General features: G+C 38.7%; 1 protein-coding gene across 1 annotated transcript in view; it reads right to left on the reverse strand.

The window, feature by feature from the left end:
• The window catches only part of nphp4 (nephronophthisis 4), a 128,394-nt gene that overhangs the window by 68,732 nt on the left and 34,783 nt on the right, over positions 1-24,879 (reverse strand). The window contains exons 7-8 of the mRNA XM_026366908.1: positions 17,636-17,820; positions 13,457-13,592 (exon numbers count right to left, since the gene is read on the reverse strand). Coding sequence (XP_026222693.1) covers positions 13,457-13,592; positions 17,636-17,820 — 321 coding nt within the window. The remainder of the gene's footprint in view (positions 1-13,456; positions 13,593-17,635; positions 17,821-24,879) is intronic.

The raw sequence follows: 24,879 nt of genomic DNA on the forward strand, positions 1-24,879 counted from the left end.
AAACTCAAATATATCACACCAGATAGAATAATAAACAGCAGTAACTAAACAGCTTACTGTATATTTAACCTGTCCTGTAGACCCGAGGTTTAAACTTGCTGGTATGTTCACCGTTGTTGGGAAACATACACATAATCCAACATGAAGCAGGAGTTCTGTTTAACACTGACTATAAGTGGGATACAATTTGTTTTCTTCTAGGTATTGAAGGCATTTGTTCACTGACCATAACAAACACTGGTGGGGAACATATTTTTCAATTTTTCATATTTTGGGTGACCCCCAGTCCCCTGTGGCACTTACATGCTTGTAGTTCATTGTGGTAACAGCGTGTTAGCTGGTGTATAAACCCTGCAGTGAGAAGAAAGTTGCCTAGAGGATCACACACACATCGACTCACTTGGAGCACCACAGTAACTCAGGGAGTCTTGATCAATTGCAAAGCCTGCTGGTGACAAGTAGGAGATATCAAATCAATGATGTTATATTTCTGTGGAAATGAAGTATGACTTTTTGCACTTGCACTGTTTTGGGCAGGAAACATTTGAATTAATCAGGAAGTGTGCCATTTGAAATAAAAGCTGCTTTTAGAACCGTTTGCCATGCTACTGGTCATTATGTCAGACACGGCAAAATGATCAATAGCTAATTTCCCCAAAGTGTGATTACACTGTTGATTCCAGTGTTAAAGGCTCTATTTAAAATAAGAGCCATTAACTTTCACTGAGAGCAACCAAGCACTTGTTTCAATTTTGCACATGGGAGGAAAAATAGAAACAGTAGCCTAAGGCAAAAACAAGGAAGCAGCAAACTTTTTCATAAAGCTGAACTGAAAACAATAACAGGCAATGTCACTGCACACATAATTGCTCCAACTGGCAAAGCGTTTTCTAGGGGAAGAATCCATCAACCTTGTTTAGAAGTGTGCTAAAATATAATACTGCAGCATTTCCACACAAATAAAACAGTGTGTCTGTTTCAAACATACTACAGCGTGAAAACAAAGATCTTGATGTGTAACCTGGAGCAAGAAAAGTAGTCATCAAACTTAGGGGGACAGAAAGGAAGAGAAAGAAGATGGGAAATTATAAAAAAGGTGGCAGATGGAGAGTTTTGCACATCAAAGAGAGCTGAAACTGCATTTCCCAGAAGATGAGAGGAACTGGAAGCAGAGACACAACCAGTGAAATCCACCACCACTTACTGACTGAAAATGCATTTAGAGGTCTCTTGTTATATATAAAAGAAAAACACCACAAATTTGAGAAACGGCTACTCATTCAGGTCTACTGTTGGTATGCCCATTTAATCCTTCCTAATAAGTCCAAATATAAAAGTTTGTGATAAGCTGGAATAAAGCATTTTGCAGGAACAAGGAAAGAGAATGGCGAGATATTCAGCAACTCAGGGCTTTCTGGAGTACAGCAGGAATTAATCCTAAATTAGGGGGATGTGAGCATTGATGGGAGACGGAGTCTGACAGTTATTACTATTACCACAGTCTGTTGGGCTGTTCAAGTCATTATTTCAGCCAAGACCCTGTGACAGGCACCAGCCCAAAGCTCCCACTACTTATTCTGCAAAATGAGAGGCCCTGGAGGAAGTGAGGGGAACATGCACCAAGATCATTAACTTAAGAGCACTAAACCACTGACATTTTCATCCATCTGCACAAGTAGCCCAAATGAACCCAGCAGCCTACTGTGCTCTATTTTGTTCATCAAGGCCAAATCAGACTTGAGAAGAACTGCGCTCAGTCTCAGATCCTTTGACTTTGTTGATGACAAAAAGTCAAGGAGATCTTCGTAAAAGGCATGTTCAGCGCTCAGGCAAGTTTTCTGTTTAGACTTATGCCACGAAGGTTTTAGTCTTGCACAAATGTTAATGTCACTTGGTCTATCCACCCCGTTGGTTGAGATTGAACTATCAAACAAACAAAGGTTCAAAGACCCCAGATGATCCCAATCTCTTTGGTGAGGTCCTGGCTTTTCCTCTAGTGCCATCAGGAGGTTGACAATTTAAGTACATAGTAAAATGACATGAATTTTCAGTACAGACATACGTTCCTCTCAGAGTGAATTGTAATAACTTTGGTAACCTACCTGCAAAAATAATGAGTTTGAGCTGTACTTTGTTTAATTATCTAATAGTAGCTGAGAACCTTAGCATTACAAACCCATTAAACTATACTACTTAATCTATTGAGCACTACCTGCTAAACTAGAAACAACGTTGAACTTGCACTAGGATAAGCATTCATTTTAATCCCAATCAATAGAAATAGATTTTCCAGTGCAGAGAAAGTAACCACAAATAAAAAGAAAGATTCTCCTGTAGACATAAGAGTTAATAAAGTCTGGTGGATGAAACATCAGTAATTTGCTTATTTAAAATAATAAAGATGCATTTAACAGAGACCAGTAGATATGAAGTAGCTGAAACCATTATCAACCCTCCATCAGACTAGCAGATTGTAGATACCTTTTCAGATGAAAATTAAAATCACCAGAAGATAATAATAATGATGTGAAAGATGACAAACGACTGCCAAATCACTTACTGAACGTAAATGTGCAACAACAACTTTTCCATTAAAATTATGTCAACATATCTTGTCCTTAATAATCTCACATTAACAGTGTGGTGAAATGTTCATCTTTGATGCATGACTACATTTCACAGAACATCAAAGCTCCTCTAAATGTGAAGTATTTATCTGCTCTGCAAAAGCAATGTGACATCACATTTAACACAGAGTAAGCAGCAGTTGCACACAGTAGCATGTAAGGTTCAACCAAGCTAACACATATATGTTCTGTCAAACAAACATAAGAAGAAATATGAGTTACTGTGACAAGTTCTACACTATTTGTCTAACAAGGCCTAAACTTAATTTCCATGCATAGCACATTCAAATTTGAATAAGAAAGGCAATAAGGAATAAGACAAAGGCAGGACAACAGCAGTATAAATGTTTTACTCTGATGACCTTTGTCTAACAGTAAAGCATAATAAAGGCATTATAGTAAAGAAAAACCATTAATGAGGTAAAGAAACAACCCCGAGTGACAGGCAAAGATTTGAAGGAATTGGAACTGCCTAAAATTAGTTTTCATGAGTCCACAGTAGGTAAAACATTGAATAAGCAGAGTGTCTATTGCAGGACACCAAGAAGGAAACTGCTGCTTCCTAAAAAGAACAGTCTGAAGTTTGCTAATTCAATAATTTAACTGCATCAAAACATTTTTCAGAATAATGCAAGAATCTCTGTACGTCAGCTGATGCTACAGGACATTGACCCAAAACACACAACAGAACGGCTTCAGAAAAACAAAATACACCTTTTAGAGTAGTCAAGTCAGAGCCCAGACCTCATCCCAAAAGAGATGCTGATACTATTGACTTATATTTTATGACAAATTCCCTTCCTCTCACTTTCTCCCCCTTTCTTCCTCCGTCCCTCCCTCTCTCTCCCTCCCTCTCTCCCTCCCTCTCTCTCCCTTCCTGGCTCTCGCTCCCTCCCTCTCTCTATCTCCACTTTAAAAGGTGGATCTTTCTAGCTGCACTAGTTGCAATATGCTACTTTTTGTAGAACAGTGGAAAACAGAATTTTCCACAGCACCCTGGGCCTCAGATGGCTCCAAAGCGACACTGACCACTTTATGCAACTGCTGTTCTAAATGAAAATCATTCAAGTCTGGGCTGAGCACCTCTATATTGAAAGCAGGGGCTGAGTCTGAGGTTGGCACCCACATGGCAACCATTACATGTGCAAACATCATCACCGCTGCCTCTCTAGCTGCCAGGGTGATGCATCTGTCTGGAGAAGGATGGCACCGCTGGCAGGCACTGACAGGGTAAGACTCACTCTGGGCCTATCGTAGGGGGAGATTGATGCACTTCTCAGTGGGGGGAGAGCTGACATTCATTTTAATTAGGCAGGCGAAATATTGTCTCTGCGGCATGTAGCCTTACTTGCCTTATCCTCAACTTCTCTTCTCATTGTGAGAAAAGGAAAGGGGCCTCCAGGGAGAAATGACCTCTGAAATAGGCCACAAATCAGCTAAATATATCACTTCCAAATCCTGATGAAAGCACTGTGCTTAAGATGTTTGATTAACATTTAATTAACATTTGTATGACATTTCAGATCAGAACAAAACAACAATATAGCTGGTTTCTTTGAGAATGAGGTCCCCACCAGTGAGAGGATTCTTTATTCACATGTCACATAACATAGTAGTTGAGGAAACTATGACCAAAGGAAAGTTCATAAGTTCAGGGGATGGTGTCATTGCAAAGACAGCATTTTAATGAGCATGTGATTGGGGAGCGCTTCACAAGATGCTTCTCATTCAGCCAAGATCATTAAAGCCTGCAGGAGACAACAGTAACGGTGCAAATGCACACACAGACGAACAAAATGCACAGAGCCACACAGGAACAGCCACTTAAGGGAAGTCACAGGAAAAACACACAACAATCTATATGGCATGTGCATGACGGTGAGCCAATTAAAATCCAAACAACACTCTCTATGGCACAGGGGAGAAGCTGTACTCAAACACCTTTAATAAACCCAGCCGCTAGCCCCTCTGGCCATGTTGCCGGCTGCTTTCTGCACCACATAATGTTTACATTCTATCCACTATTGGTGACATCCGTTATCAGGCAAAGAATAAACAGATAATTTAAAGAATGATGTTAGCTACATCTTAAATAATATAAAGCTTGTTCAATACAAATCACATGCCTATTTAAGAATTTTAACTAATGCTAAATAATATAAGTGGATTATTACAGTTGCTGGTGGTTTTATGTTTAGAACATTGCTGCTGCCATTTTATCTTGGAATATCTTGGAAGAACTCTCTTTCTATTTATCTCTAGCCATCAAGTGCTTGAGATCCCTTTCCCTTAAAAATAAACTTTCATGAATGTTTCCTTGTGTGTTTTACAGGGGAGAACCAACATTTCTCACTTTCTTTGTTGAAGCTTTTCTTTGAGTTGTAATGTTGCTCTATATAGGATATGAGAAATGGGCTTGTTGTCCAATTTGAATTCAGCATATCCAGATGAGAGCTCAGTAAAGGGCAAATCAGTGAATATATTTAAAGGTCATGCATTAATGGTAACACTTACTCAGACGCTCGGTAATTGACTGTGCCACTCACTAAGCCCAGTAAGGGTCAAAGGTGACACAACACAAAAATATGATGTGGGAGACACATTCATTACTGGATGTGTACTGGTCCATTTGCTCAAACGGAGAACCTATTTCAGTACATGACATGTATCAAAACAGTCAACATCCTTTTTCAGCAAACAAGTTTGTTGTCGTGTAGCAGCTCTAGAGAGTCACCAATTACTGTTTCAAGGATGTGATTCGTGTCTGACAGACGCTCAGAAGCATAACAGCAGTTAGACAGAGCATGAAACCAAGTATCTATTCTCTATGTGTCCCTCCTTTCTCCTCTGCCTATCCATCTATCTGTTTTGCTTCCATCCTTCTGAGGCTGTGACCTGCAAGTAGTTGCTCATTCCCTCTGTCAGTGTTTTGGATGACTGCAGCTGTCACACCTCCCAACAAATTGTTTCCTGAGAAAAGGACAAAGCCATGTGGGCTATCAGCACCTCCTGCCTTGATTTCCCTCGGACCACCATCCTTTTTCAGCATCTGTGATGAGCTAGTGCTTGTCAGCAGAAGGCAGACAACAATAAGACCCATCACCTTGCATTAAGCCATTTGCTACTGTATTACATGGTTCAATTGATGAGCAGTACCAAGCTATGGTGGCTGTGGAGAGATGGGGATTGGCAAGCAGGAGTAGAGCAGAGATGTCTCGGATGAAGTTACAGCAGGGCTAAATTGGTGCTGACAGGCCACAATTAGGCGAGTCGCCGCTGCCTTGTGTCAGTTGTCAATGACCCAAGTATTCTCAAGTGAGTAAATCATGTAGTGTGGAAGGCGTCCTCTTACACTTCTGAGTGGATAACAGAGTGCATGAAGGGCTACGATGGATACCATTTTTCACTTCTCAAATAGTTGAGTATATCAAGGAAGTTAAGGAGGTACAATTAAAAAGGTCAAAATATTTTATTAATATCACTGCTCTTCTGTCCTGTATGAGTACTCTGTTGTGCACTGTTATAATTATTTAAAGCAATTATAAGGTCTGTTAGCCAATGGAAAAAAAAAAAAAAAAAAAAAAATCACACTTACACTTAAGAACCACTAGATATTTCTCCTTGGAGCAGATAGAACCAACAAACATAACACACATGATTCAGCAACAAATTAGTCATGATTGCAATAACATGGTGGAAACATGGTTCAGATTTGTTCAACCATAAACATGCACCATGCACAAACACACCAATATGAGGAGGAGCTCAGAGTAAATGTGAGACCATAACCAGGAAGATAATTCCTTTAATTCATTGCCTAGGCAATAGTTCTCCCTAAATAAATAAATGCTGTGAAGGTGGTGTCACTTAGCCAAAATGTGATGGCAAAATACAGAAGCACTAATCGTGCAGCCATGAACTCATGCAAATTTGAGGCTTGTGGCTTTAGCACCTTTGTCTTTGTAAATATGCAAAGTGAGATGTTTTTGTTCAAGTTGGCAAAAAATACAGGATAGAGAAAATGCATATACACATGCAATGTGATGTGCTAATATATCTAGAATGACAATACAAACATATGGCTTGATTCAGTTTTGGAGGTGTTGGGTGAGCTACAAGCTACAGCATTATGGGTGGGGAGCTACAGCACATCATCATGCCCCAACATTTGGTGCATCCATAGCAAAATGTGAGACTTCTTCACTCTGACAAACACACTTTTGAGCCATAGACACACAATGCCCCACACAACTAATTCTATTTTAATCAGCTAGCTGTTTTGCAGGACATGAAAACCGACAACACTCTACTGAGCCTGTGAACCATGTGTATAATTCACTCAGCGTAAGAGAGGATGTACATACAGGTGCACATTATGCCCCTGATATGATCTGCCAACTCTGCTTTCTGCACACAGAGGACAAATGAGACCTTTATGCAGTTCCTGGTTTCTTAAAACTTATAGGAATGATGTTTCCATTAAAAAATACTTCTTCCTGTATGTCCGAATTTACATTTGTTGGGACCTTTTGTCAATCACACAAATTTTCTTAGTACATCACCTGCAAATAAGTCATATAATTTTCAAGAAGCAATTTAGTAGGCTACTTGCTTTAGACCCTTGTCTAGCTGTCACTGAGACACTGTGATGGTTATTGAAGCCTGGTCTGCGCTCAGATTCACTAGCCGTTGAGTACTGTTGTTATCTGATGCCTCATTCCCCCACATGTTTTTCCAGTATTGCTCAGTCTCAAGCCTTGGTGGGTCTGCTCTCATGTTGTTACCCTGCCACTGACAGTTCACTTTGGATGGCTCAGTGGAAAAAAAAACAGTTTACAGTTTATTCTCCACCTTCTTCTCCATGGAGGATACTGCTCCTTATGGCTGGTGCTCATCCTTTTTATTTTATCAGCCAATCATCTCAAGGATCACTGTTGACGTAGTAAATATCAGCTGGCTGGCGGGATTGTTCGTAGTGCTGCATTAACATCTTATAGCAGACCTTCAGAAAGGTACTTCACTTATTCTTGGTAATCAGTCACAGAGGTTCCAGGAGTCCCTCTTAATGATGATCTTCATCATTAAGAATGACCTGATCTTTATATCTCAGAAAGTGGATTGCTTAGTTTAGAGAGTTTGTATTGCAACTGCATTTAGGTACTGTGTAAAAGTGTACTACAGTAAATAGTTCATCCTCAGTTTTAAGGTGGAGGTAGAAACCTCAGAGTAAGATTCCTTAAATGTTTGAAAAATAAACCACGTGTAAAAATAATTAACTACATGTAAGAATATATCGGGATAACGTGCCAAATTAATGTCATGTCCCGTACTACGAATCAATTTAGTACATAAATAGGTAATTACAGTAATAATATGGTGGGAGATAGAGGGAATTAAAACTACCATCATCTTAATACTATATTTTGTCATAATTACTTAGCACAGCAGTGGGTAGAGCAACTAATTGCAACGCTCAAAAATACTTTCACCATGCATTCTTTTTTTTCTGCAGGTTCTTATAAAAGTTTCTTCTTCAACAGGCAACAGAGTGATGTGGAATAATGTGGCTGGAATGGACTTAGACTTATCCTGTGTGCAGCTCATCAAGACATAAGCACATAAGAGAGGAATGGTGGGTAATACAATGGAGCCCTTGACGAGGAAGGGAAAGAGAAAGAATAAAAAAGAGGAAGAGCAAAACACACAAAAAACAAGAATAACACAACGATAGACATAAAGCAGACATAGTGTATTTGACTGCAAGAAAAGTTGATTATGTGAAGTTCGTCAACCCCAGACACCCTCTGAGAACAGTCTATCAGACAAATTACCAGTTCCTCTGCTCTCCCCGGCCTCCTTCATTTAAATTGTTATCTCCATCCTTCTGACTGCTGCTGAGGAGCATGAAAGAAGTGTGCTCAAAGGCTCGGAGAGAGAGACAGGATGCGACACAGAGAGAGAAGACATAGCAAACCAATCATAACTAAAATCAAAAATACAAAAAAAGAGGACAAATGACGACACTGCATGATTTTCTTTCTCCATAACCAAAGGCAATGAGGGCAAGGCAATTTTGTAAAAGGAGGCCATTCTTGCTCTTTGTCTTAAATTGAGAGGGAGTCTGGCTTTTCAGCACAACGAGGATGAGACGAGCAGTCTCCGAGAAGTGGGTGCCTCTGTATTGCTGTGGTAATATTTTGAGAAAGAAGGGATTTTGACAAAAAAAAAAAAACTCTTTTCACCCACCTCAGTCTCCTCAGAATACATCAAAAGATATAATTCTATTTAATCAGAGAGAAAAACAACAGTGAGACAGACTGTATCCCCATCTAGGCAGAGAGAGTGCTCCCTCAAGTTGCACTACACAGCACCATCTAGTGGCAATGTATACAATCAGCGGCAGAACAACATGGGAACTGGTGATGATCTCCAGGTGTCACTCACTCAATAGCTGTATGTCGCTCTGACATTTCATACAACTCTATACTATTCTGTTATCCTGTATCCAATCCTACATAACTTTCAGATATTCTCTAATATGTTCAGCTTTAATGGCCACATACAGCCAGTCAAAAAATCAAAACACTCAACATTTTTTTTTACTGCACACACTGCAAAATCAGCTTATTGTCAAATTCAATCATGGAGCGTTTGCTACTGAAGTAAAACATTACTTGTTTCAGAATACTATATACTGTGCAGCTTTATATATATACTGTATATATACACATACAAATGTATATTAGACGTTTTGGCTATCAGTTAAAATGTTTAAAATGAATAACATTAATTGATTCTGGAAATTAAGTCATGACAGATGGACTTAGATCAAATCATTTCACTGTCCATTCCAGTAGGTTATTCAGTCAGAGTAAGACTGGATAGAGATCATAAATGTGTCCTCCAGAGAGGTTTTGTTTCTCATCTGATTTTAATAGACTTGTTAGGGGGACAATAGAAAGTGTGAGTGGAGAGAAGCCATAGGATGTAACAGTCACCACTCCTAAAACCCCTCAAACCCCCAAAATGGGGTTGTTAGGTGTGGTCTCCCTGGCGAGTGTAAGAAGTGGTTTTAATCTTGCTGGAGATGGATGATAGGACAACATAGAAAATGGGAGACAGATTGTATCTGACACCTCTACCTCTGTTAAGGAAAGGTTTTTCCACTAGAACATGGTTTTGTTCACGTATCTCTCAAACCATCTACACTGTAAAAAAAACAGACTTTTTACAGCCACAACTTCTGTAGAATTACAAATTTGCACCATTATGATCACTATAAACATGGAAAAAATCAAGAAACTCATGAATTAACTCAGTGTGTGTCTAATAACAGCATTAATAACCAAGATGTGAAGATGTGAAAACTAGAAAACTAGTGAAATAAAACTAGATTTAAACAGGTGCAGCATAAAATGCAGACTGAAGGGCACAAGGAGACAAATCACAATCTCTTTGACTTTCAGTATCCATAGGTGAGACACTGAACCCAAACTGCTCCTGGTGTGTGTAACATTTACGTTGCTTTGGATAAAAGTGTCTGCCAATTGCATACTTAATGTAAAAGTCAAAGAGGATATCGTTTGTCTTCAGAGTTGCCATGTTGATATGTTGGTGACTTCTTCACAACATATATTAATTCAAGTTTATGTACACGGGGCATCATGCTGTATGTAGCTCTCGAATTTCAATTTAGTTTATTTCTTCTATTGTTTACTCTGCACTACTCCTTGTTTATGTCTTTGTAATTCTGATTTATGGAGTAGCTTTACTTATTTGTACTGTCCTGTAGCGTCTTCTCTCCGCATTCTTATCTGGTCTATTTTGTTTGTTGCGGCAACACAGTTTCTCCATCCTGGAGTCAATAAAGTCTTATCTTATCTTAAATACCATAATTCCACATAACAATCCAGCAGTATAAAATAAGGTGCAAGTATAGAGATACTTTGGTCAATAGTCATGTTTTAAGTATCGACATTTTTCTGACATGATTACATAGAGTGCATTTCCAAGAATATAATTCAATTGCGCCAAGTTGAGTGACTTTAAAATCCTTTAAAAAGCAATTTGATTGATTTTTGCAGGTTTAAGAACCAGGAACTTTCCACAAGGGCCTGAAAAGTCTTAGAGGCAATCGTGGTGGCAAACAGACAAGAATATTCACATTTGGAGTTCTCAAGTGGTGTCAAGTGGTGTCAAGTGCTATTGACAGCATACAGCTGGCTACCCTGAAGGCACACCTTAGCTCAACACAGCTAAAACACATTTAGAGCATCACATCTCTGACAGCTGACACATGTACAGTAAACTGTCTTATCACACCGTTCTTGGTACAGTTTCAGCAGACATCTGATATGATCCATATTCCTATTACTGTACATCTACTGGGCTGGTAGCTGTTATAGGAAAGATCACAAAGTTGGGAATAGTGCATATAACCTTGTAGCAATCTGCCCATTACATGTTGACACTGTTTACAACTGGAAATATTGTTCCAGTGGTGACAAAAGAGGAAAGATCACAGGGGCTGATATTTCATCTATAGCCAATAGGGAGGTAGACAAGAAATGTGGGATGGAAGAGATTGATAGCATAACTATTTAATACTATTTGATTGAATCATAAGTACTGTTTACTGCAACTTCCAGGTAACAGGCAAAGAGCTCCTCAATTGTGAAAATTATAGTTGTTGACTTTTCCCTCATAAAAGATTAAGCAGTAAAGCAGAGTTACATGGGTAAACTGCATGCAGCAAAGATGGTGAGCTACTCATCACTACAGTTTCAATCTCTTAAACAATCTCTTCAGTTTTTTCTCTAAACAATTTCCATTATGTGTCAACAAGTCTGTGGAATAATCAGTCATCTATGGTAAAAACAGGGAGAAACTGTCCATTTACAACAGAGTGATTGGCTGTCAAGTGGTTGCAAAGATATAAATGAGTGAATTAATACGTAAATGCAAATGCACAGTGGCACTCTGATAACTGAGTGGCTGGTTGTTTTTCTGCTGCTTTTAATTGGTGATCTGATGACCCCTGTTTGTATAAAGGACAACGCGCAGTAACACAATGAGAGCCCAGCCTTGGCATGCATTAAGTGTTGCAGGCTCACCCACACACATAATTACCACGGTCTTTCTGTGGTTTTCCATGCCATGAGCGGTTGTTAAGTAGTGCAGCTTGAATCTGGAAATTACTTCCCTGGGGATGTGTGGACTGTGTTGGTCTGCAGACCAGCTACTGGTCTGTGTAATTCATATAGACAGAGGTAAGACATGGCAGGACTTCAAATTAGGATTCAGCTAAATGACAACATGAAGCTACAGCTTTCTATGCTAAAGAATTTCATTTTAAAAACACACAGTAGCATGGTTTGAAAACCTTCTGACGTCCCTCCCAAATACCATTTCCATCATCACAAAAACTTACTCAAATACACCAGAGAGACCAAATAAATGATCAAATTATTCTATTGCATCTGTCTAATGCATTAACAAATTAGCATAATGGGTTGATCAACTTCAAATGTCAGGCAGCCCCAAACTCATATGTTATCAGAGATTATGTCAAAATTCTGATAATTTTATAGACACAGACTTTAGCTCGGTGTTGATATGTCTAAAAAAGAGAAATTTAAATAAATCCTTTGAGCTTCAAAGCTTTTTGAGTAGAGGAAGAAGTAAGAAATTGCTCAGAAAGCCTGCTTCATGATCATGTATTACTATGCTATTTACTAATTTAAACCATAGATTTAATTATTTTACAAAGATTTGGCTGCTGTACAACACATCTCAGAAGCATGACATATTTAGTTTAAATAAAATGGATTATTCTTTATATTTCCCCAGAGGCTCTGTAGTTTCAACCACATTCGTGCTGTAACTTCAATTTGAAAATGTGAAATTTCCTCTCAAGAGTCAGTGTTTCCTTTGTCCATCCTGGGCTACTGTAGAATTTCAAGAATAACACTGTGTCCTCTATAAACAAGGATCCACTCCATGTGTAGATGTAAAAGGTTCATTCTTAGGTAAAGAAGGTCTTTAGACAGCGATGACAACAATGTTATGAATATGATATTCCATTTCCACTCTTACATGTTGCATCTTTAAATTCCTGTGTCTATTCAAGCTGCATTTCAGCAGTACTGAGTGATGCCCATAGACTGTAGAGTTTAAAATGTCAACTATTGTTCAGGCAAAATTTTGAAGCCTGATGCCAAGTTTATCTCATTTTTAAAGCAAATATCGCAAGTCACAGCTTGGCTTCAGGAGGTTACAATTTGCACTTAGACACAGGTTTAGAAAAGCTCCAAGATGAAACTATCTAAAAACATATTAAGTGCATTTTCTCAAAAGGAATTTAATTATTCACTGAAACCGCAGCTCTCTGTGAAATTTCACCAAAGAAGTTTGAGGTTATCTGTGAAAAACCCCAAATGTAAGCAATACCTCAACATGACCAAATATGTGGATAGACAGGGAAGATGAGCAAGTTCCCAGCTCAGGTCAAAACATTATGATTGGACCTGTTCTCCTCTGGTTCCTTACTTCAATCTCACATTTCTGTTCTTATATCCATACTTCCTTCAGCCTTGTTTGTTTACAGAGGACCTGTGGCCAAGAATGGTTTCAGTAATTTCCTCTGGGAGGCAATGGCAAGAGATGGATGGAGTGAGAGAACAAAGGTGGGATGAAGAGAGGACAGCCGTGTGTGTGTGTGTGTGTCTTTCTACATCTATTATTGTGAAGGACATTTGAGTTTTAAAACTTCAGAGTAAGTGATGTGATTTTTCAAGTTAGTCTTGTGTTAGGTTGCACGTAAATCTTACCATTGTCTCACGCCCAATTGGAGCAGAGAAGACATATTCCAGCTGGAAGACAACTGCCAAAGCCTCGTGATTGGTCAGCTTGAGTTCCAGGCTGCTGCGAAGCGACAACATCTGAGGAAGGGATGACGTTGCAGTGCTGAGGAGACAGTGAGATATACACACACATAATGAAGCCATAAATGTGTGAAAGATGTCTGTGTCTGTTATTTGCGCGACTTACATGCTTTAAAGATATGATTAGGGAAAACGACAGTGCCTCACTAAAACGCTGAGGGTCTACTTATGTCACTTAACATGATTTTATTTTTATTAAAAGGGAAATTAATTTTTGTGTTGGAGAATTTGCACTTGCTTGCTAAATGTTTCCTGGCAAGCAATGGCCTCCCGTGTGAGCAGTGGAACAGCACTCTTGGTATTCGTCATTCACAGTTTGCATACACCATAGGTGGGAGCATACTGTGGCGTGCTGGCGTGTCACGAGGTGGGGCCAAGCGCCTTTTCTTTTTTCACTTTTTGGACTCTCTGGAGAATGGAACAGGCAAGCTTCAAATTTTATTTCTCTCATTTTCTATGCTGTCTACAAGCACTGGGTATAACACAAGCAAGACAAATTGGCAGCTTTCAATGGCAGCATCCAAACAAAGGCAAACATCATAATTATTGCCTACACTGCTGTTACCATAGTAAACTGTTTTTATACATGAACTTTATTCTTGTAAGAAAACAGAATAGTGCAAAATATAATGTTATTTTGCAATTATTTAGATTATAATGATAGCTATTGTTATTCACATAATACAGCGATTGAGCACAGATTGTTGGTTAGTGTGACTGTGTTCATTATGCATTTGCATGTTTGTGCTTCTTCGTGCAAGTAAGACAGCAATATAATATTTCATATCATCACACATCAGCTAGGCTCTCATGTGAAATAGCAAACAATACATTTTGATTAAGATAAATAGTGGGGGGGTTAATGTGTGATCTGTTGAGTTTTAGAGTATATATTTATTTCATAAATGGTCTGATAACTTTATTTTAAAATCCCATGCATAATCATTTCATTACACCGAACAAAATATCCCACCTAGTCATATTGAGGGCCATAACTTAAACAAATTCTGTTTCACTGACAGGAAGGTATGGAAGAAAAACATAAAAACCCCTTCTGTGTATGCAGTGACTACCGCCACTGATGCCACTGACAGTATATGAGCACACACCATTATGATTTCAAGAAATTAGGTACCTGCAGACAGTACTGTCAGCACAAACACATGCCTTCACACTCCTTATGGTGGACATCATTAAGGCAAGTTAAATTTAGAGCAGAGAAACATATTAAAATTATGATTTTATAATATGAAAACTTGGAATAACAGCTTTTTAAAAAGGCTGATTATTTTACAGTAGCCATAGAACCACAAAATCTCTATTTTTTCTTTTTTGAATTATTTTAACACTGTATTGTACTGTCACAGATATACCAGAATTATTTCTTATGATATTAGTGTTGTAGATTTTGCATTGGAGAAAAGCGTTAGTGTGTATCTGTTGTGACAGGATTAACACTATTTCCTCATCATGCAGTGACAAAATGTTCAAGTCAGAGGGATGATGCATCTGCACAATGTTACTGAAATAGACCCAAAATTGTTCTGCTCAGTGCTCGCTGATTCACCCAGACAGTAATTAACGGGGTCATATTATGCTTCTCATGGTCTGATGTCACATATATATCTTGTTAAGTTGAGTGCCTATATTACTCACAGGCCCAGAGCCCCAAAGCTTGAGATGTACATATTTGCATGCCAGTTAATAGTGAATGGTTTGTGAGCAGGTTTCAGCATTCATACGCTTTATTTTGGAGAGTTCTTTCAAAATGCTATACCTGTTGATGTCAAGAGTTGGTGAAGTATAACTGGCCATCTCTTTTGGCCTGCTACACTCACTGAGTATGTTGTCCCGCCCACCTTCTCAGGTGAGCTGCTAACGCTGTGCTTACAGAGAACAACTGTTTTTATAACCTGCCCAGCTTGCAGAGCAATTTTGAGCTAGATTGTTACTGTGGGATGGTGCTAGAGTGGAGGAATCAGGACCGGGACCCGTAAGAAATGACACAATAGGTCTACAGCCATGCTCCAATCTATCAGAGAATAAACTATATCTCTTTACATTTAGGAATACTGTATATACTGTATGTATACATATAGTTCCTATTTGGGACGTCTTTTAAGGGAACTCAGCATTCTTCCATGCCAAATTGTTCATGCTTATACAAACTGTGTGGTTATCGAGCATGGACATTAACTCTATGCTCCCGCCACAGATTCTCAATTGGAATAAGATATAGATTCTGAAAGGACCACTTTCCATTATCCTTCAAAATGTAAACATAATCTTCTTTCTTCATGATCCCATGGACCTAACAAGTTCCCTGTGCATGAAGCAACTAAACACCACAGCATCATGCTCCCACCACCATGCTTAACTGTGGAGAGGGCTGAAGGCCTCTCTCTCTTCTCCTCTGCAGCATCCATGTTCTCAAACTGCTCAAATTTAGTGTCATTTCACCAAAGGACAGACTTCTGCAACTCATCCCCATCTTGGCTCATCTCTGACTATTTACCTCTGCAAAGTGTTTTAAATCTTGCATTTATAGCTAGACGTTAGACATTGTGACAGTTTAGCATTCCCCTTTAACCAGCTCCTTCTTTGTGAGTTGGTGAAATTACTTCTTACCAAGAATTCAAGAGTAGCCCCTCTCAAACAAGTGTTCCATTACCTCTAGCCATGTTCATTGGATTCCCTTAGGTAAAAGCAAAAAAGTCAAATTGGGGATAATAACTTTTGCCTTGTCATTTTGTGTTTTCTTGTTTCGCTTCAGGACATCAGTAAAATATTTTTTTATTTTATTATTGTATAATTGTTTTGGAAGCAATTAAACCATAAACACCTTTTGGTTTTGGTCATTCCTTTCGAGTTTCTAGTTAAGGTTCTTCTACGACTTACTACATTAGCGTCTGACATGCTAAAACCATCCAATCATAAATGGTTTTACTGCTGATCTAAGGCACATGCTCCTGACCTTACATTAGCAGATCCATGTTGACAAGTTTACTATTGAGTATCATGGTGTCTCAGTAAAACAGGGGCAGAAGCAGCATGAGCCATATCTCCTTGATTGGTTATGAGGTACTAGCACTCACTGGAATGTATTGCAAGGCTGTTTTATGAGCGTGTATTGGTATGGGACAGGGTGTAAATTATGAGGCTGGGACTGGGTTAGAACATTGGAGGCCTTATCAGGTATATAGCATCTGGTCTTTGAGCAAGGTCAATGGACAACATACAAAGCCACAAACCAAATAAAAGCATGATATATTTGTTCCTACAAGATAAAAATGTTGTTAGTCTGCTAACACATGCAGTTGCAGATATGTTTTTGTGTCCATTTGATTAAATTATTATTCAGTGACAGTAGCTATATTATAATGATTCACGTGATTTTCATCAAACATTTAGTAATGCCTTGTAAAGAATCAGATGTATTACCCTTTGTCACCCACATGCAGGTCTGCATGTGTGGTTAAATCTACACCTGAGTAAATCCATAAGTAAAGGAAGGGCTGCATTGAGTCATTTTTAAACTAAGTCTAGTTTACTCTAGTCAATACCAAAGGACAACTCTAACAATCAAACAACCAACCATGAGGCTGCATAATAGCGCTGCCTTATTCAGCAACACTGGAGTGAATTTCCAGTTTTTTCACAATACTCCTATTAACCCACTACAGGTAATAAAGAGGGCAAAATATGAAAGATTGTTTATACTGTGGTTGTAAGAAGGTAGAAAGACATGAAGAAAACGGACACAAGCAAAAAATAACATACAAGTCTGCAATTTTCAGACATCTCCCAGGTAATTCGCAGGAAATTTATAAGAGAATATTTCAGAAATACAGTTTTGCTGACTCTACTGGATGCACTTTAAAATCACTTGGCTCACTCAAAATGACCAGCGCCTAGAGAAGATGATGAAAAACATAAAAATAAGCTGTCACCAAAATATTTTTGTCACATCTGTGAAATTTGTCTGACAACAAAATTTTTCTTCATGTGCTGTGGCCCACAGTTACAGCTTCACTCTTTAAAGTATATGTGTTTTCCTCCGCTCACCTGTCCTTGATCAGGGTGCTCTGCCTGGACGAACTGTCTGCTCGTCCTCTGACCCCTGAGGCAAAGGGCTCCAGCACCACCACTTGGGGCTTGTCAAGGAAACACCAGCCATTGTGAACCCCAACATGAAGCCTCCTTTCCTGGATGACCACTGTCCAGAGTGTACCATCTGGTCCTGGCTGTTTCTGAGAACCAATGAGAAGAGAGGAGAAACTATAAAAACAGATAATACACTAACCATCCATCAAAATCTGTGACCAACCCGACATCACTTATCACTGAACAGGAACACCTTCCAAACTCTGGTGAAGCCACCTAGGGCTTTGGCAAAACAAAATCTCAACATACTGCTTTCTTCTTCTTAAAGTGACAGTTTGATGGGATGGATAGACTGTCAGCAGTCAAATACTCATCTTTCACTTCTTTCCACACTATTGATGAGTTGAGATTTTACACGTTTGGCATGCTAACAACTGAGTCCTTTAATGTTTACTGATACTTCACCTGAATAGTTGATTCAGGTGACTGATTGAGAGGGGGAGTCCACAGATAGTCAACAAATTTTCATTCTTGTTTTCAGCTCATTTACAGTAAGATTTTATACCAGCTTGGGAATGAAAAGAGGACTTTACTAATTAGATTTTAAAGTGAAGACATTAAGTTTATTTTGTTCGATAAATTGCTCATTCTGTCTCCATTACTGGCAGATTCTGTTGCACATTCTGTATGGTTAATGAACACTGTGGTAGACTCAACTAAAACATAACCTCCTGTTTGCTCAGCCGTACTGTGCGCGTCTGTGATCAACCAAGAATAGGGGGAGCACTCCAGGAGTAAGACAAGTTAAGACCCCGACAAGTAAACGATGGCAGAAGAGCATGAGGATCAGCATTAGATCAGCTTTATTTTAGATGATATTGATCCATTGAAATATGGCTCCATCAGCCTCAATGTCAATCCTCAGGATCAGCAACATCAATAGAAATAAATAAATAAAAAGCAGTTGCACAGGTTGTACACAAAGGTGCAACCCAGAATTATTTGTTAGAGAAAATGCAGGCAAACTGTCTGTTGACTGACAACTGTTAAGTGACTGACTGTGAACTTTCCAACCCTGGAGAGCCACGCTGAGCTTGCCTCTCGTCCTACTCCTAGCCATTTGTTTCTCTGTATTCTTTGCCCTCTCTCCGTCACGTCTCTCACTCCCACTCTCCCTTTCTTTCTCTCTCTTTTCTCATCATTCTCTCTTTCTGTCCCGCTCATTGCTTAAAACCTTCTCCATATCCACCCACACCTTCTCAATCAAATTAGCATATCAATTCAGCTTTCAGTTTTTCCTTTTTACAACAGCAACAGCAGGAGCAGCAGCCCAGCCTGCCTGGCTACTGTACAGCCCACATACACCGCTGCTCGCTGCTCCTTTCTTCATACATCTCTGCACTGAATGATTCCATCTCTCTGTCTGCTTATGGACCATCTACTCTCCACCTTGTTAACTTCACCCATTCTCTTATTTACAAGCAACGGCCGATATGTGCTCAGCAGTGTGCATTTATCTTTCGTTGATGTGGATGTGAGATTAGAGTTCTTGTCATAACCTCAAGTGATGCCTTTCCTTATCCCTCGTTTTCTTTTAGAAAATAACTCCAGTGAAACATCTCTTCTCATCTCGTGCTGTATTTTGTGGTGAGAAAGATTATGTTGGTAACAGATTTGTACAACACCAGCAACTAGAGGACAGAAGCCAGGCAGAGCTGATATGCCAAGTTTCCGTAATGAATACCCAGAAGGCCTCATCTACTGTATTTCTTGGGCATTTTTTAGAAGTTTATTTTTTATTTACCTTTGAGAAGATGTGGTGACTCACCAATGTAATGCTCTATGTATAGCCTGCTTTGAATTGTGTCAGCTCTCATTTGCCTTTGGGAGTGTTACGTAATGTTTTCCAGCTGAATCACATAGGGTAAGGCTCCATTCAATTAACATTTGCCGCCTGAGTGCCATAAGGAAAACAGAGGACTTCATCTATCTTGTTGACAAAGTACATATATTTTATATTTTTACTTCCACTTTTTTATTCATTTATATTTCAGTAGGTGTGCACATTTTATTTTATTAAATAGAGTATTCAGAGCTCTTCACTTTAGGCACAATTTAATGCATTGTAGATTTAATTTTATATGCATTCTGACTATTATAGAGCTACTTTAACCATCTTTAGATTTTCTTTGTGTCTTTTTTTTTATTTTTGTTATTTTTGTATTGTGTTGGTGTAGTTGCTTTTCTGACTGTGTTTTTTTCCTTTTTGAGCAGATGTAATGAGGCAAAACAAATTTCCCTCTGTGATTAATAACGTTTTTTGAATCTTAAATAAATTAGCTTTTCCGGCCTACACATCTACACTCAGTAAGCTTATTGCTAAATACAACGTAAAAACATGTCTTAGATTTAAACTTTATCAAACACCAAAAACTGACACAACTCTTCCTGGTTTGTCTTGAACTTTACTGGAGTCTGTACTAAACTGAACTGAAAAGACACAATTCTTAAAAACTGCAATCTGCAACAATCAAAAACACAATAAAGTGCAAAAAGTTGAGGAATCTGAAGCCACAGAATTATGTACTAACACAATGGATATACAGCATATTTATTTGAGCTAAAAATAATATGTGCCCAGAAATATCTTTTGGGCTGAATATTTTTTTACCTTATTTTATGTCAGATTTTTCTGGGCTGGCTGTATTTATTATAACCGGTGTATTGGCTATGTATAGTTTCTAAGTAAAACATCACACTGCCTTTAAATTAACCTATCCAACAAAAATCTCTGTTTGGCAGGTGGCAGCTAACAGTGCAAGTACAGTATGACAGGATATCTGTAAATAATTGCTTTCAGTGACAGCCAGATTATAATTATGATTGTGTCTTTTCCTGCACAGCCTGTCTGCTCTTTTTGCTCCACTGCAGCCAGTGCTGGAAAAATGGCTTTGTCTTTTCTTGGACATGTCTGCCACGAAGTGTTTCAAAGCAAAAAAATAAAGACAGAAGGAAAGTTGTTTATAAGAGAACATCAGTTAAAGTGTTGCTTTCTGTTCTCTGCATCGCCTCACCTACCTCCCCTCCTCCCAGTCTCTCTTTCATTTATTTCATTGCTCTTTTTTCTCACTCTGTCAGTTTCTCTTTCTCTCCACCTCTCTTCCATGCTATCCTCTTTCTTCTACTTCTCACCTCTGTCTGCTGCCGTCACAGATTTCTTCCTCCCTCGCCTGAAATATGAATATTTTAGAGGTAAGAAGCTTAAAGGGAACAATGAAATGGCCCCAAGTTAAATTATACTCTATTTCCAGAGTCACAGAAGAGAGACTTTGCCAAGTGATGAGCGCACCGGTGCCACATGGGTGTGTCTCTTTTGCGCACACACACATAGGCTTGTTCTCTCATGCTTTCATGTCATATTTGTGATATTGCCCGAGATGTTGCTCCAAGAATTGCCTCATCGGGAATGCCACTTTGTCTAACAAACACGGTCCCTTTGGCTGTGATAATGTACATTTGACACCTGGGTTAGAGGAAGTGGGAGCTCTCAAGAGGTAACTCGCCTAAATACTGTTTTTATCATTAAAGACTAATTTGCATGCTTTTGGAGGCAGTTTGTTTAGAGCTTTGTTAACAGAGTAAACAAAAGCAGGGCTTTGAAAGAAAAGAGTTGGTGGTGGATTTTTTTGTCTTCCAATTAGACAAGTCACCCTTGTGTGGGCGTTGTAAAAAGGAAACTAAACTAGTCTACTTAAACATCTATTTCCTGCATTGGGAGTGATGCAAAGCCGATTTTCTATCAACATGGCCCTGGGGGTTCAACCGAACCGTGTCAGCATTCTGGAGGAGAAAAAAATGACCAAATTTCTTTGAAATCTGTGTTGAGGATAAAGTCCTGACCAGCAAGTCAAAGATAACTGTGGTGAAAAACATATCTTATCTTGCTGAGAAAAACACCACAGAAAATACAGGCAATGCATTTCTGTGGATTGTAGCACTTTTGCTGGGTTTGTATTTGATTCCATTTCCCTTTTTTATTTTGAAGAGTGTTTTTTTTTTTCCTTCTCTCATCTGAATTTCAATCCAATAGAAAATGACAAAAAAAAACCCCTCAGAAGTACAGAAGTGGAAGATTATTTCCTCACTTGAGTATTCACACCTGAAAATGGCATTACCATTGTCAAATATTAACAACAAAGATTCTCTTAGATTCAATTTACCGGTTCAACTGCTGCGGGAGACAATGGGAGACAGAAGGGTGAAGATGAAATATTAGTAAGCAAAACTGATTTAGTTGGGGACACTGTCATTTGAATAAAATGGAACGGCTGCAAAAGAAAGAAAGTCATTCAGAGCAAAATTCGAAATAACATCAGCTGGGAGAGAATTGGAAAGCAGGCAGCAGCAGCTTCATTGTGCAAGTTTGAAGAAAATGAGTGTAGATTTTCAGAGGAGGATAAATTAGTTTTTGAAGGTTATTTCTTTGTGCTCAAAGGGCAGGAGATGAACCGAGAGAGCGAGATCTCTTTAATGGCTCCAACAGGGACATATGAAGCTCAAGACAGAACATGGGTCTTGACCCTGTATTCACTGGGTAGGGACTTCATAAATGGTTGTGACAGGGCTTCATAGCGCTGATCAATAACAGGGTCAGAAGTCCTAGTATGAGCTTTGGAAACCTGCCTCCTACTACCACTATTATTGTAATATTGGATGCAATTCATACTGAAAGTCAGTATCTACACAGAGTGGTTACAATATTTTTAGGCTTTGGACTAGAGGATATTTAAATTTTTCAGTTTTCCTGACATAAAAAATACAAGACAGTCTAAACCCTTTAACTTACTGATCTACAATATCACAAAGATCAAACCATAATGTAATGTTTCATAACAGCTGGACCATTTTCAAATCCTTTTAAAACATTGGAGATGGGGTGAAAAGCCTGCTGCTCAAGTTAATCATTTAAATGGGGATGTACACTTTCATACACTTTCTCTGCTGGAAGACATCTGTAGTGTTGCACTCACTGTACACACAACAGTGGCAGTAATAGTTGAGCAAACACCTGGTAATTCTTGCTTTCTCGACATTTACCATTTACATAGTAAATGTAACATAAATGTTTGCCTCTTCCAATTTTGATTCTCAAACTTGTAGGGAGACAAGGTTTCAGACACTGTTTAACAATTTACATATTACATTTGGATACATTCAACAAAATCTGCTGCTGACAGGCCACAATTGATTTACCAAAATCTGTTGATCTGCCGAAGAAGTTCAAACATCTTCATTGTCCCACAGTCAACTCATGGTGCCCCTTCAACCACTAAAACCATAAAGTTACAACCAAAGCCTATTTGTCTTGTCAATTCCCAAATGAAGCATGCTCTGATTAGAGTCCTGGAAACCCCCGCCCTTCCATAAAAGCTAAAAGGGAACTCAGTACATTTTGTTTTCGGTAGTTTGACACAGCAATTTTGTGGAAAATGTTCCATACATACAGAGTGTCCGCAGCATTACCTTCATGCCGAAAAGTACTGTGTCCCACATCATTGGCAAATACAACAGAGATGTTTGTTCACGTATAGCATTTTACGCTATTGTAAGTCCTGTTTGTTGCAAAGGGCAGTAGGATTTAAATAGTTTGGATTTAATATTTGAAAGAAAACATGTAGAAGAATCCAAGTTCAAGAAATAAATTACCATTAAAGTGAAAGAGTCAGAGATTCACTTGACAATAATCTTAACTATAGTAACTGATTGCACAAGAATTGCTGGTGTATGTAACTATGGGGTGAAATCTGACACAGTTTCACTCCTTGCCATTCATGTTTCCTTTAACACACAGTTAGCAACTGTACAGTGGCTGTAATAGCTATAAAACATGCTCTTTAAGAAGAGGTACAGACACCAGGATTTGGTGCTTCATAGCTTTTGCAAAGTTTTTTTTTTTTCCTGCTTCACACCATTAAAAGCCATCAGCTATTCGTCAATAAGTTTTCATGTCAGTACTTTGTGAAATCAACGTGTAGGCTGCTGTAAAAGGTAATAATAACTCTACAGATGGTAACTGTCATCTCAAGGGGTGTGTGTGTGTGTGTGTGAGTGAAAGAGAGAGAGAGAGAACGAGTAAGAGAGTCGTGAGAAAGAGAAAGCAGGTGAAATTATGTCCCACATGAGTTGTATAAGCCAATTACCAAGTCTGTTACATAACTCTGGCATGTGTGTCTTACCTTTGAAAACCAGCAAACAAAGGAAGATTCTCTTTTTTGTGAGTTTCTCTCAAATAGTCATTGAGAAGACACTAGCTGGATGTTAAGCTATAATTTTTTGACCAATCAATAACACAGCAGCCGAAGCAGAACCTGAATTTTATTCTTTTTTTGTCTTTTTTTGTGGAAGCTTATCAGAGATATACTGGTCCGACTGAATCCACCTTCTCCAACTTTGATTTTTGTTCATCTGCATCTGTGTCAAAACATGCATGTGTGTGTTTGTGCGTATGTGCTGCTACCCACACAGTGGATGTTAGCTCCCCCATTTTGAGAGTGAGTCATCTATGGCAAGAAACAGTGGCAGCATCATTAGCATGCCGCTCTCATCCTCCCACTCCCCTACTCCTTAACAGATTTTAACTGGCACAGCGCTTCCACCAATAAATCACTGTTGCCCTACTGCTGAAACACTCCCATAATTCACAACCAAAAAAATTAAGTCAAACACACACTCACCCTGCTGCTTTTGCTTGCTATTGTATACCACGTCACCAAGCATAAAAGAACACATGCCATGCTCATCCACTGCAGATAATACACCACCATGAGAACATTTTGTTATAGTTTAGTTTTGACTATTACTATGAATACTAACCAGATACAGATATGCAGTATCATAACCTTTAAGGACAAGGCCAGCATTATTCTTTTTTTGTTTTCTTCTTGTCAACAAATTAAATTAAATTAAAGACCAAAACCCAAGAATGTGTTAGTCTGTTTCTCAGTACTTTCTCACTTCCCATAGTTCATTTGTTTATCAAACAAGTATACAAAAAAGAAAATATTAGAAAAATATATTGGAAGGATGCGTACAGTATTTTCATTCATACATTGCACATATGGTGCAATAATTAAATGATTCCCAATGATTAAAAACTTATGATAGTTGATATCCCACAAGCGATAAACGGATTATACTGAAGCAGC

The sequence above is a fragment of the Anabas testudineus genome, chromosome 7 (assembly GCF_900324465.2).
Source record: "Anabas testudineus chromosome 7, fAnaTes1.2, whole genome shotgun sequence".
Classification (NCBI taxonomy): domain Eukaryota; kingdom Metazoa; phylum Chordata; class Actinopteri; order Anabantiformes; family Anabantidae; genus Anabas; species Anabas testudineus.